This window comes from Taurulus bubalis, assembly GCF_910589615.1.
Source record: "Taurulus bubalis genome assembly, chromosome: 4".
Lineage (NCBI taxonomy): Eukaryota > Metazoa > Chordata > Actinopteri > Perciformes > Cottidae > Taurulus > Taurulus bubalis.
The window spans coordinates 33,117,036-33,130,972 of NC_136592.1; the positions used below are offsets into that span (position 1 = coordinate 33,117,036).

The following is a 13,937-nucleotide window of genomic DNA, read 5'->3' on the forward strand; positions in this document are numbered from 1 at the left end:
AGAACTGGTTCAGTGTGTTGATGTGAGCTCAGTCAGAGACTGAAGTTAGGATTACATTGACGGAGGAAATAAACGTGGATCAAAACGACTTGTCTGTTTATGTATGTGATGCATCGAAAACATTGATGAATCAGGTTTTTTTAAAAGCCATAGTATTTCATTAAAAAAATCTCATTAAAAATTTAAGGCAGGGTTGGTATTCTTCAAAAACCTTTTTTATTTTTATTTTGTTGAAATCCTCTTGCAATGTTCTCAAAATTGCCAACCCTTTCTTGGAGAATATATAGTATGTGAATGAAATGAAACTAGGATGATAATGACAGAAATAATAAAAGTGGTTCAATTCATGTGTTGTCTGTTTGTTGTACTTGATGCATTGAATACAAAAAAACTGAAAGTCATAGTATATATGCACTAAAAGATGTCATGGTATGCCATAGAAATGTCACTATAAAGACATAGAAGGTGTTCCGCTCCCACCACGTGCTCAGATGAGATGTTTTATTTAAAGCCGTAATATTCTGGTTCGTGCCAACGCGTGCGTCTCTGTGTGGCGTTCCCTCTCGCCGTGACCTCGGTCACAATGGTGTGCGTTACTTTCTCCGGTGTGCGTCTGTCACCGGGGAGGCGTGTCCTCCTCTGTGTGTTTGTTATTAGAGGATTACGCCGCTGACGGGCTTTGTCCTGGAGGGTCAGGAAGGCCCAGCTCAGCCTCACACACACAGCCTCCCCCGCCACGGCCAGGTCCTCAGGTAACACCAACACTTAGTCCCCCTTGAAGGTCATGACCTCAGCCCACTGCGCACTACATGAGGCTGACATTGGTCTTTTGATGACACATTGATTATAAATCATGTATAATGGAATGTTGTACTTTTAGCTGCATTACATTTCATCTGACGGCTGATTAAAACGTTTCGAACGCAAGATCAATTATAATGTTTTGTTATTAGTTGGAATGCTTCAGCAGTCCAACTATTGTTATCCTCTTCTTCATCTTATTATTATTCTATTTCTTCCGTACATATTTTAAATCTCTTCTACTCCTTCATATATTAAGCTATTTAAACCATTCCGCTATTAAAATGTTCAGCTCTTTAAGGACATGATGGCAATGACATCACATTTTTGAATTATTAAGCTTTTTATGAAAATTCAAATGAATGGGAGCGGATGGGGGAAATCTTCAAATCCTCTTCACGCTTACAGGTTCTGCATACGTTCAGCTAAAGACACCATTTAAACTTTCAAATGTTGACAAAACCTTCAGCTATTATTCTATAATTTCAGATTTTTTATATTTTTTCAAATTATTATTATTAAACTTCTTAAACTTCAAAAGTTTAAAGGTTCGCCATGCTTTCAGGTAGAGACACCATTTCAACTTTAAAATGTTGACAAAACCTAGTCAGCTATTACCGTGTGATTCAGCTTTTTGATATCTTTAATTGTTTTTTTAACTGTCAGCGTTTTTGTTTTATGCTTTTTTCCGACATTTTCTCTGTTTTCATGTAATTATTGTTCAAGTTTAGGAAAATGTGGGAACCATTTCAGAGTTTACAATGGGTGTGTATGGCGCAGGTTAGAGCGGTGACGTCATTGCTAGAGCTCGGAGGAGCTTCAGACTCTTGCGTAAAAACTATTTGTATTTTGCCATTCACTCCACAATATTTACTTTTGAGGCATAATTTATATATGAAAACGTTGGAAATATTGTGCCGGTGGTACACATGCGTCGTGGAATCCAACAAATGTATACTGTTTTGTCAGCAAGCCTGAAAGCGACATGAAGACCGGCCAACTGCTCCATCAACCTCCATGTTAAATCGGACCACAATTTTCTCTCATGACGGAAACGTGAGCACTTTACAAACTGAAGTTAGGCTCTCATTTATAAATCCTTACAAATATTTAAGTACACGGAAACGTTCTCAGAAGTCTTGTGCTTCTCATGATTATGTTATTCTCGCGATGGGATCCATGGTTGTCTGTCAAATACAATAGTTTGAAAGGTTGTTTTCTCATTAAATCCACAGTCCAGTCTCCCTCTGTGACACAGCTGCTTCCAGTTAGCCAATCAGGGCTGTCACCATGACAACCGGTGACACAAACACAGGAGGAGTCAGCTGACGTTGGTCAGCTGACATCCAACACTCATATTTTAAACTCTACAAAAAACGTTTCAGACACACATTCTTATATATCATACATTGTTAGACACACACACACACACACACACACACACACACACACACACACACACACACACACACACACACACACACACACACACACACACACAATGCTCTTGGGGGAGAGACAAGTGAATTTAATGCCAGCAGGAAGTTAACTAATGTTACACGAAATGGCTTACTGTGTGTGTGTGTGTGTGTGTGTGTGTGTGTGTGTGTGTGTGTGTGTTACGAGTCTCTGCATGGTCTTGACATGCGTCGGGTTGATGGACAGGGCCTCTTCATACCAGCGTTTGGCCTCGTCGTGTGTGTGTGTGTGTGTGTGTGTGTGTCTAAGCGCGCGTGTATAATTACGGTCTCGTGAACATAGTGGGGAGACAGAGAAGTGAATTTGATTGAGGATGAGGATTATTGTATTAAATAGAAAACAAATACACAATTGTACACAATATTTTTTTATGTAATCACGTGATATGTTGCAGCAAAGTGCTGTCCCATTCATATTTACACCATCAAGCCCTCACAGCTAATGTTGGCATATATATATATATATATATATATATATATATATATATATATCTATCTCTATATCGATAGATATATATATATATATATATATATATATATATATATATATATATATATATATATATATATATATATATATATATATATATATATAATGTACCTCAATAACCTCAATAACACATCTCACTACCGGTAATGTATATATATATTGTGACGTCTTACGGCAGTAGTAGCCAGACTTAGTTTACTCACATGTTCACATTATAATTCTTTAACTTATCTGAAAAGCATGAACATCCTCAGAAGTGGAGACACATAATATAAACATGTTCATAATATTAACTTCCCCAACAGTGACGCAGTGATCAGACTACATGTTCACACACTCTTAATATTCATGGAGGGACCATTCTTTTGCAAGAGTGCATTTGTATATTTTACTGCGTTTGCTTCGGTCAAATGAAACGGTGAGTACAGGGATTCATTTGTCCCAGAGGTGTATTTGTTTTCACAGCCAGTACACAAACAGCTGCAGCTATACACAAAGTAATATATAGAAATGCACATCCGGGACTTTTAATGTATTATTCAACGTTAAAAATGTGCCATAAAACATGTCATGATATAGTACGTTGTGAAAACTGTCATAAAGTCATAGTACGTCATAACATCTTTCATAAAAGTCATAGTATAGTATGTCATCAACACACACCTGCTCCCCACTTCATTCTTCTAGCCATCAGGTGAAAAACTGAAATATTTATGTGGTTGAAAGCTGCAGCCAGGCATGAGGGATCATATGTGTGTGCGTGTGTGTGTGTGCGTGTGTGTGTGTGTGTGCGTGTGTGTGTGCGTGCGTGTGTGTGTGTGTGCGTGTGTGTGTGCGCCCAAGATTAATTTGAGTCAAATGTGAGAGAACACCCTCTGGATTGGAGACCCCGTTAACGGCTAATAGCGAGCAGTGAGATATATTAAAGAGATATTAATTCCCTTCAGACCGTTACATAACTGCAGCCACTGACTGCGCCTGTCTTCCCTCCCGGTCGTCTGCATCGCTGCATCTCTACGTCCGTCTGCTTCACCAACGCCATCGTCGACATCAGCTGCACTGGATTTATTCTCTGAAGTGCCATCTGTGCAAACATGAAGTTCTACTTCTTATTGACTCAGCTCCCCGGTCATTAAGCACAGACTGACGTCTACATCGTCTTTGTTTGACCGTTTGACGACTGCCACCGGCTTCATCTGCTGAAGAAAGCCGGAGCAGCAGCGTCTGAATCAGAGGGAGGAAGGTATTTTAGGAGAGGAGGATTTTAAGATGCACTGTGAATCTGTTCTTTTCATCCCTCGTTCTCTTCCCCTCCCGCAAGTCATGGGTTTCTATTATTGTCTTTCAACCTCCCCCCTCCCCTATCTTGCTCTCTCCTCAAACTCCCACAGTTTCAGTTTTCTGCTCCCTCTCCTTCAAATCCACCCACCCCATGCCTGGCTGTTGCCTAGCAACACCTCCTCATTTGCAGACGGACGTTTTCAACGATCTGGAGAAGTCCTTGTGAAACCCCTCCACACACACACACACACACACACACACACACGTCGGTGTTCATTATCGTCAGTGTTTGGGACACTTGCTTGTTAGTTCAGAGTTTTGGAAAGTCCCATATTTTAGAAATCCTCCTTTAAAACAACTTTTCCCTCCTATAAAAAAGGTGTGACATTGTACTGATCTGATGTAATCTGTTGCAATCACTTGGTTGCTATGCAAATACTCAGTGTGTGAAAGAGACTAGTTGCAACTTTTTGTGGTACGTTTGTGTTCTCGTCTAGTGTTTCTGATCCTCATTTAGATTTAGGAATGTAAAGGCTGACCAACTTTCCTCACAAAATGTGTTTTTGGTGGGCTTCAGTGTGTGTGTGTGTGTGTGTGTGTGTGTGTGCGCATACACTTACACTCCCAGAAAGACATAGCATGCCATAAGTAGCACAGATGAGTCATTTTAGAGCAGCACCTCCCCCACAGAATCTGCCTTCACCGAGAATAAACACAAGACCCAGTACGAGATGTTACTTCATGAGATTTTATTGGAAAAACAAAATGTAAAGACTAGCATGTACAACTTGGAATGCAGATCAACTGAACTGAACAGAACAGTTGGACTGGGCCGGGCCTCGCCGCACCCACACGCACACTCACACACAAACACAAGATAGAAATGCCGCAAAGCACCGACCCTGTCCCCACTAAACTGAAATTAACTCCCCGTAGAATCATTAATACAAGTGCCACCTTTGAGGCAATATACCGGCCTGAAGCGAGCTTCGGTGACGGCCACATCGCCTCAAAGTCGCTCTTGTATATCATCCCCTTTAAAGCCCACCCAACCGGCTCAAATCTATGCCCCACCCAAGCTTCCCCCTCAAAAAAGGTAAACACACAAAGGATAAAGCGAGTATCCTGACATGCCAGAAACACAGAATCTAAAATGAGTTATTCCATTTTAAAATATTTCTTAAAAATATCTCTGTTGTCACTGACTTCATTTAGGTAAGCAAACTGCAAAGGTTCCGCCGGTTTACTCCCATCCATCTGTCAACCAACCCTCCCTCCTCTCTGTGGGTCCCAGGCCAACCTAAGGCCAACAGCCTTCTGCCGTTGGGCTCTCAACAGTAACCCATCTAAAGCTGCATGCATGAAGAACAGAAAAAAGAAAACAGGAAGTCATAGAAGAAAGGCCATAGGCCATCCCATATAATCATCATGAATCAGGCAGATGGAACCAGGAAGCGGAGGTGCAGTGGCCAAACCAGCCAGCTGCAGAGATGCTGCTGGGCTAAAAGGTTGAGATCTGATGGGGCAGCTCAGCGCTGGGGGCAGGGAATACAAGCCAGTACATGCAGATAGATTCATTTAGAATTTTTCTTTGTCTTTTTATTTATTTATTTTTTTACCTTTTTTGAGCTCGTGAATATGGACAGATTATTAGTTTTCCAACATTCAGTCTATACAGAACAGTATGAATAAATGTAGATTTTTGCAATTAGAGGTAAGTGAAACATTTGACTGATTCTTTGTCGTCAATGTGAGCCCAGTTCATTTGGCAGTCATCATCTGAACAAATTCTGTGGGGGAAAGGAAATATAAATAAAAATCAAGTGTAAATTGTTTACTTAGAACACAGTGAACATTATGATTCATCAGTCCAAGAAAACCAGACTTCTGTCTATCATCAGCAGTGTGCGAAATATTGGGGTCTTGGGGGAGGGGCGCATTAGGGAAATATGTTGAAAGCAAAGTTCATTTTTTGTGGTCCGTTCTTTTTTTAAAGATAAGATATAATATGTTTTTTAATCTCCAGCCTCTGTTTGATGAGACCGAATTGTGATAGAGCTGCTGTGCATCAAGAGAAAAGCTGCACAGTGACAGACAAGTGGGCATGTTTGCGCGCATGTGTGTGTGTGTGTGTGTATGTATGTGTGTGTGTGCGTGTGTGTGCGTTAGAGAGGAGAGTGTGCTGTGGATTCTGTTGCAGGGCTTAGTCATTGCTAGTTGAGCTAAGGACCCTTATTGTTGACAATATTAGCATCGTGATGTGTGCAAAGTGTGTGGTCCACTGCTCAATTGATTTCCTTGGCTTCTTGAAGGACCATATTGCGTCTAGACTTCAGCACAACCCTGGAGCACTAAGTAGGAGGGATCCCCCCCCCTTGATTACCACCTGGTATTTTGCACATTGTCGGCTTACAGAATTTTGCCTTGTTCCATAAATGTACTTAAGTATAAGTACGTTTCAAGACAGACTTGACAGTCCTGTACCTTCATAGTTGACCTGTCCGTCTCCATCGATGTCTGCTTCTCTGATCATCTCGTCTACTTCCTCATCTGTCAGCTTCTCTCCCAGGTTGGTCATCACATGACGCAGCTCTGCTGCGCTAATGTAACCGTTGCCATCCTGCACAACACACATGCAGCATTACAGGTGGCTGATATTTGAATAAGAAAATGAAGATTAGACTGTGGCAAAAAAAAAAAGAAGCAGGACTATGGCGGCTGTCATTGAGACCGCCACGCTTTCATGAATTGAAAGTGAAATGTAGAGTTAGGTCGAGCTCAACGAGGAATAATTTAACAACTACCGCAATTGATGGCAGAGAACTAGGCCGTGAAGTGTGACACCGTGTTCTAACAACAAGCGGTAGATTACATCATGTAAACAAACCACTTCAAAGATGGGCGAGTTAAACTTCCCATCATCAAGTGTTATATTTTGATATTTACTGGAAATGACATGCAATATCGCAAAGTAAGCCACTTTCAAAACCCTACAGCCAGCTGCCTCCACATTTAGGTTTTTGTAGTGAAATGAGGGAGGAATCATAAAGATAACTCCTCATTTCAATATCACAAATTTGCCGTTCCTCGTCCTCTGTGTAAGCACACAGTGGACGTGTGTGACAAAGTGAGTGACAAGAATAACCAGTAACAAAAGTTCAGCACAATCTGGCGCGCTGCAAATCTTGGCATTATTTGCAGCTAGATGGGACCATATGGGATATGGTGTCATACATAATGCTCAGTTATTTTAATAGTTTCTTTATTTGAAGATACAACCCATTTTGACAGCCCTGCAGTACATCATCATGCCGCTTTCAATGGAGACGGTCTTTATCAAGTATCACTGTCAGAGCAAGTCGTCCCTTAGCTGTCAGTTTAACCTTATTAAGGACAATTTAATCTCAGATTAATGAGTTTTGTATATCAATGCTAAACTGCTGATGAGAAAAATCACAATACATCTAAGAAACAATTACTGTTCTCGCAACAGAACACACACATCCAGGCTTACCTTATCAAAGACCCTGAATGCCTCCCGGATCTCCTCCTCACTGTCAGTGTCCTTCATCTTCCTTGCCATCATCGTCAGGAACTCAGGGAAGTCAATGGTCCCGTTGCCTGGAGGGTGAGAGAAAGGAAGTCAACAGTCAATATTGGTAAAAACATTTTATGAAGACCAGTTTAACTAAATCGCTCCGCATGTTGAGGCGGCATGAGCATACCATCTGCGTCCACCTCATTGATCATGTCCTGGAGTTCGGCCTCAGTTGGGTTTTGACCCAATGACCTCATGACGGTGCCCAGCTCCTTAGTGGTGATGGTCCCATCTCCGTCCTTGTCGAACAGGGAGAAGGCCTCCTTGAACTCTGTCACAAGGGGAAACGGCAAGATAAAGATAAACAGAAGACAGGATGAAGGAAGAAATATGAGCAACAAAGCTGATATTCCAGTGATGCAGGAATGTGTGTATCAATAGAACTTGTAATGCAGTGATTTTAAAGCGTCACCTTACCTGCAATCTGCTCTTCTGTTAGTTGGTCAGCCTAAATAACAAAACAGAAAGAAGAATGGGAAAGATTAGATTAAAACACTGGATTCATGACACTGGTGGGAATCGACAGGTTTTTAAAAAACAGTTTCATGGACCAACGCAATTTTGAATCATTTCCAGCCATCACACTTGTAGTCACAAACTAAATGGAGGCAAGCGGCGAGGAAAATCCCATTAAAACAAGCATGTGTGCTGCAGCCATAAATATCATTCTAGAAACCTGTATGAACTGCACTTTGAGACAAACTCAAGAGTGATGTAACAATATGCCACAATTCTTTTATAAAAATGTTTTGGGACCAACTGCCCTGCACACTAACATCTAGTCAAAGAAAGTGACCAGTATGAACCACAGACACTTAAAACATTGACAGTAGGATATTTTGTCTGTGCACGAGGAATACATTAACACCAATAGACCATCTAGTGATGCTGAACGCTCTGTGTGTGTGTGTGTGTGCGCAAACAACCTTGATGTCATCAAAGTCGATATCTGTGAGGTCTGCCACCAGCTTCATAGCTTTTGGTGCTGTTCTTTTGGCCTCTCCGCCTCTCCCTCCTCCATCCAGCCTTAACCCACCACCTCTGCGCTGTTTCAGATCCATGGCCCTTCCTCCTGCACCTCCCCCAATTACTCCCGTTTTGACACTGAGGCCATCCAGCTGCCCTCGCACCATCACCAAGCCTTCAGCCAGCCACTCGGCCCGTTTGCTGTTCTGGACACCCTGTTTTTTAACCTCGGCTAGCTCAGTCTTGGCTCCCTGCAGGCAGTTTCTCAGGTCCTGCATCTCTCTAACCAGGCTGTCCATGCGGCTGGATGACGTATCCATCAACATCTGCAGGAAGGCTCGGTAGTTCCTCTCCTGCTGCTGGATGAGCTCCTTGTAATAGTGCTGTTGTTCATCCAAGAGGTCATAGACCGTGGACAGGTTAACCAGCTCATCTTCTGCTGGGTACAGGGCAACTTTCTTAGGCAGCATGGTGAAGGAATGATGGCATGAAGGGCAGAAAGGATGTCTCAGGATGGGAGGAATAGGTGGATGAAAAAAATTATGGCTAGACATCTATCAGTCGCTCCTGATTTGTAAATCAGATGGTGGATGGAAAAGGTGGACAGCAGGTTTTTCCATCTCTCTGAATAGTTACATAACTGTAAGGTTAAGGGGGGAAAAGAGTTTTGAGTAGATGGCAAAACAGATTATGTCTTTAGTCCTCCTGGATAGGTAGATAGCCGGATGGACACAAATGGTGATCAGATGACAGGATAACCGCAGGACTCGTCTTTCAATCCATCCAGTGCAAGCGGCTGGATGGATGACAGAAGTTTTCACAATCGCTCTGGAGTGGCAAAGGTCAGGGTATTGGCACCGACCTGACAGGCGAGGTATCTCTCTTCCATGAGCGGATAGAAAAGCTGGTTTGTTGATGTTTTCCTGGTTACTTGTCCATCCGTCTGTCTGTCTGTCTGTCTCTCAATAAATCCGTCTGCTAAACTGTCGATCTTTCTTTCTGTCCTTGTGTCTTGCAGCGCTGTGAGGGTATGTGACCAGACGCTGTCCTTCCCTGACTGCACCTGACTCCAACTGCATGAGGCGATAGAGAACCTCACTCCCTGTACCTCCACGTCAGTGTGCGTGTAAGCCTAGGCATGACAGTGAAGGCTTAGCCGTCTGTCCATCTCCAACAGATGAACAGTACAGATGGATGTACAGATGAAGTGTCCACCTCCTGCAGTAGTTCAATAGATGAATAGCATTCAACACTTTTAAAGAGAGTGAGAGAGTGTGTGCGTATATATAGAGGCCAGGCCAGAGGACGTCACCCAAATGTGTCAAGAAATTGATTTACGGTGTGTGAGTGTAACAGTGTCCAAACTGGGGGAGGTCACAGTGGTTTTGTGTGTCTATATGCATGTGCTAAACCGTGGCCTGTCATCTCACTGCTACAGTTGCAACTCCTAGGGAGGATCAGTTGGCTGGTCATCGGACCTCCTAGACAGCATCATGGGTCACACCAAATGGCCCCCTCTCTCCACAGTTACAATAGATTCTGCAGGTGACACACGCAGAAGGACTTTGCCGTGAGTCCTGAGTTAAGGTTTGTTGAAGTAAATGAGCCAAAAATGGAAAACTGCCCTTTTTACAAAAACTAAATCTAAACTGTCAATGTACATATACGAATGTGCAAAATGTGATTCTAATCAGATGTTTAAAAAAGGTGGAGAATGTCTTCTTAGTCCTTTTGCTGGTGAATCTTTTTTTTTTTTAATGTTCTTTCCACATTTTGAATTTCATGAAAAGTTAAATTCTATATTTATTTTGATGTAGTGGACCATCTCTAATAGTTTGTATTAGCAACATGGCATGCAGTTATCTTATGAAACAGAAATATTATGAGACAGAGATGACTAGTAGTAATATTTCAATCTTTTTCGGAATGTCTAACATAACATTAAAATATTAAGACATTGTCTGGAAGAGCTTTAGAAATCAAAGCATAAAGCTAATGATGATAATCAATACTCTAAATCTGATCCTACATATGAATATAGAGAATGAGAGAAAGAAAAGATGATAATAATGGTCAAAACAGAACAGCTTCCTCTACTACAAAAGGTAGAGTACTGTCAAGCAATAAATATTAGGCGTTCAGAATTTGGCTGATGATAATGACAGCGGGGATTTGTGTCAATGCATGAGTGTGCGCTCTAGCGGTGGTTAACAAGCTGCTAACCCCTCTAATACGCAGGCCAAATTCCTCTCAAGGTGCTGCAATGCTCATGCGATAGCGAGTGCAGCATGTAGGCTCTATGATTTATTTTTAAAGCGCCCATGAACAGTAATACAACATTTAGGAGGGAAATAGAACATATATTTAGTAGCAGGGGTGGATTCAATACATTATTAAATTCAACCCTGCTACTAAAGTCAAGAATAATCAGTAATTAACAGTTCTAAATGGTCATTTTTATGTAAAAATGGTTCTTGATAAATAAAGCTACACACAAGAACACACCGATGTATACTTCATTTTCAATACAATCTCACTTCAATGGGCTAACCATGAACATGCATTTCACACGCCCAACTGCAGTAGGATGACTGACAAGTATTTCTTCCTTAAACAAGTCTCACAAATAGAAGGAACCATGACAATTGTAACAAATTACTCAATCCCTGTGACTACTTCCTTATCAAACTTTTCCAACCATGTAGCTATAGTAACCATAAACCAGCCTGGTAACTAATTAAATAGGCAGCTAAAGAAATGGATACTACAGAAGCCTTCACAAAATGTTAGATATTTAACATATCTAACAGGGACATTCAAATGAAATTCATTCATTAAACACTCTCATTCTACCAATCTCACTCATTGTATCAATTACGTAACTTGTTTTTTAAGCTCATCTATCTGACTTTATTTGAGGAAACCAAATGTTATAGGCTTCAACAAATTGAAGTATCTTTCATAGGTAATGTCACGATTCACAAGCCTAAAATATCTCAGGAAATAAAAGTTAGATTTTCTCTCTCCGGTGTAAAACAATAAGAAAGAAAAAAAACAGTCCATCGTTTTCTGACGAAAAACAAGGACCTGCTGGTTTTTAATATGAATGAGCTGCTGGGACAGAAAGACACACACACACACACACACACACACACACACACACACACACACACACACACACACACAAACCACTGTGTTAGTCAAGACGTGCACGTGAGGATGATGTGTCAAAGATGTGAAATGATGTGTCAATGATGTGATCTAGAAAATTATCCACTACAAACATAAATTTAAGTGATATGCTGCTGCAAGGCTTTTTCTAAAGGGATTTGCCTGAATAAAAGGAGCCAACAATGTGTTGAGCAGATTCCATCTGTCAAACAAACGCTATACATTTAAGACTAAAATATTGCCTCAAGAAAAGGTCCACCATACCATATAATCAAATTTCCCCACAACAACATGCGTGTGTGAATGTAAGCGAATGTCTGTGTTAATTGTGTGGTACAGGTGTTACACCATATTATGTGACCTAATTAGGATTTGCAGCTATCACTAATGCGTTTTTTTATTTATTTTTACAATGGTTAGATGTTGTACTTCGATAGCTGTTATGGATGGTTAACATGGGGACATTTATGATCATACGTGAGCCTATATTCACGGGTGGCTCGCTGTAGGAGCGGACGGTAAATCCACCTCACCCACCGGTCTTTCTTATAGCTGGATGTCGAGCGTCTGTGCAACACCAGCATAAAAAAATATGCGAAGAGACCAGGAAGAGACTCGACACTAACAACTGCGTCGTCAGCATCGCTATGGGAACAAACTACCGTTACCGGTACTCTCGACACGAAACCGCACACGTTCCGTCCGTGGACCGGTGGTCCAGCTCTCAGATAAGCAGTACTGGGGACGTAACGTTAGCTGTGATGCTAATACTGGAAGCCAAGCCAACCGCCGTAACTACTGACAGTATGCGGCCACCTGTAACAATTAGGGTCCCTTCAGTGCGACACAATATCAACTACCGTTTTTAAGTTCAATCGCGGGAACACCGACGCGGTAAGCGTCTCCGTTTACAGTGTTAGCAGCTAGCTAGGTAGCTAACTCAGCGGTTAGTCCGTTCGACTTCTCCGCAATTGAGGCTGCAGGGTATCCCTCCAACACAACGACTATCCGGACACTTCAGAGCACCAAGCTGGCATTCAGTCAACGTGACACCATTTCAAGTCGTACATTTCAAGCCGTGGTTGATTAAATACTCACCATGTCTGTTTGAGTCGGGAGCCCGGTCTGCTAACGCTACAGGGAGATAGGAAATGGAAGGTTGCCGCTGAGCAAGGCTGGCTGGAGGCGGGCAGGCAGGACGAACCACCGCTGTACGGATCACTGTATTCCTCCGCACTGGGGAAGTCTCTAAATCAGTGCGGCGTCCTGGCTCCGTCTCTTCAAGCGTGCACGCACACACGTGTGCACGCATACAAGCCTACTGATGTGCGCGTACCCGTCCACGGAGGTGTCACGTTTTATGTGTTTTATAAAAGGATGTTGCTCTTAATTATTCGGGTTTCTTAGTTAAACATATATTTTTGTTTAAACCAGTGAGTGCTGCTATGATTGTTCGTGAAAGGGTTTGCATGCTGCGGAAGACTGGATTAACTTCTGGGGGCCTTTGGGCTAGAATGTGCTGACCACCAACTACTGACTCCACATAAAACGCCCTCTGTGCGCTGCATACTCTGTTTGTTCCGATGTGTTTAAACACAATTGTATTATGAATATGCACAACAAATGGTTCATGCAGTGAACCTGGTCAGTTGTCTGCTTTGCCCCAAGCCCCCCTTGATATGTGTATTCAGAGATTTAGACACATCGACAGGTGTGTAACTAGACTAAGGTGATACCAAATTAAATGAAGTCCACTTTTCTGTTATGAACTCATGCAGTTATAAAACAGACTAACTGCAGCCCATCATTGAGCATCAAAATCATAGACACACACTATTAGTGTAATCCTGATTAACTGCAACAGGCGTCTGCATTTATCCACATGGCTTGACATTGTGGGCCTAATACAAATGTTTGTGGAGCATCATCATTAACAATTAAATAGCCGTAACAAATATTGCATTTTCAGGCAAAAAACATTAGTCTTCTTTAACACAGTAATAGGCTGTATGTTTGTATTGTCATAAAATGCAGCCTAGTGAGTAACTTTTATTACATTAATTGAGTCGTTCTTAATAGTGGTCGTTCGACTTTAAAGAGAAAGGCGAGAGGTTTCACGTGTCTATTTATACTAGTTTTTTAATCTGTCTAA

General features: G+C 41.8%; 1 protein-coding gene across 1 annotated transcript; it reads right to left on the reverse strand.

The window, feature by feature from the left end:
• Positions 1-4,775: 4,775 nt before the first annotated feature.
• On the reverse strand, positions 4,776-12,983 carry calm1a (calmodulin 1a). Its single transcript, XM_079217604.1, has 6 exons — positions 12,884-12,983; positions 8,066-8,096; positions 7,776-7,919; positions 7,565-7,671; positions 6,535-6,670; positions 4,776-5,840 (listed from the first exon to the last, which is right to left on the reverse strand). Exons 1-6 carry the CDS (start codon positions 12,884-12,886, stop codon positions 5,812-5,814), a joined length of 450 nt encoding a protein of 149 aa, XP_079073730.1. The 5' UTR covers positions 12,887-12,983; the 3' UTR covers positions 4,776-5,811.
• Between the last annotated feature and the right edge of the window lie 954 nt (positions 12,984-13,937).

What these genes read in the sequence shown, in the direction of transcription:
- calm1a (XM_079217604.1), bottom strand. An exon ending in CAATGAGGTGGACGCAGATG is followed by an intron (nt 7,672 to 7,775) that starts GTATGCTCATGC and finishes CTCACCCTCCAG; the next exon opens with GCAACGGGACCATTGACTTC. An exon ending in CGGACAGGTCAACTATGAAG is followed by an intron (nt 5,841 to 6,534) that starts GTACAGGACTGT and finishes TTTCCCCCACAG; the next exon opens with AATTTGTTCAGATGATGACT.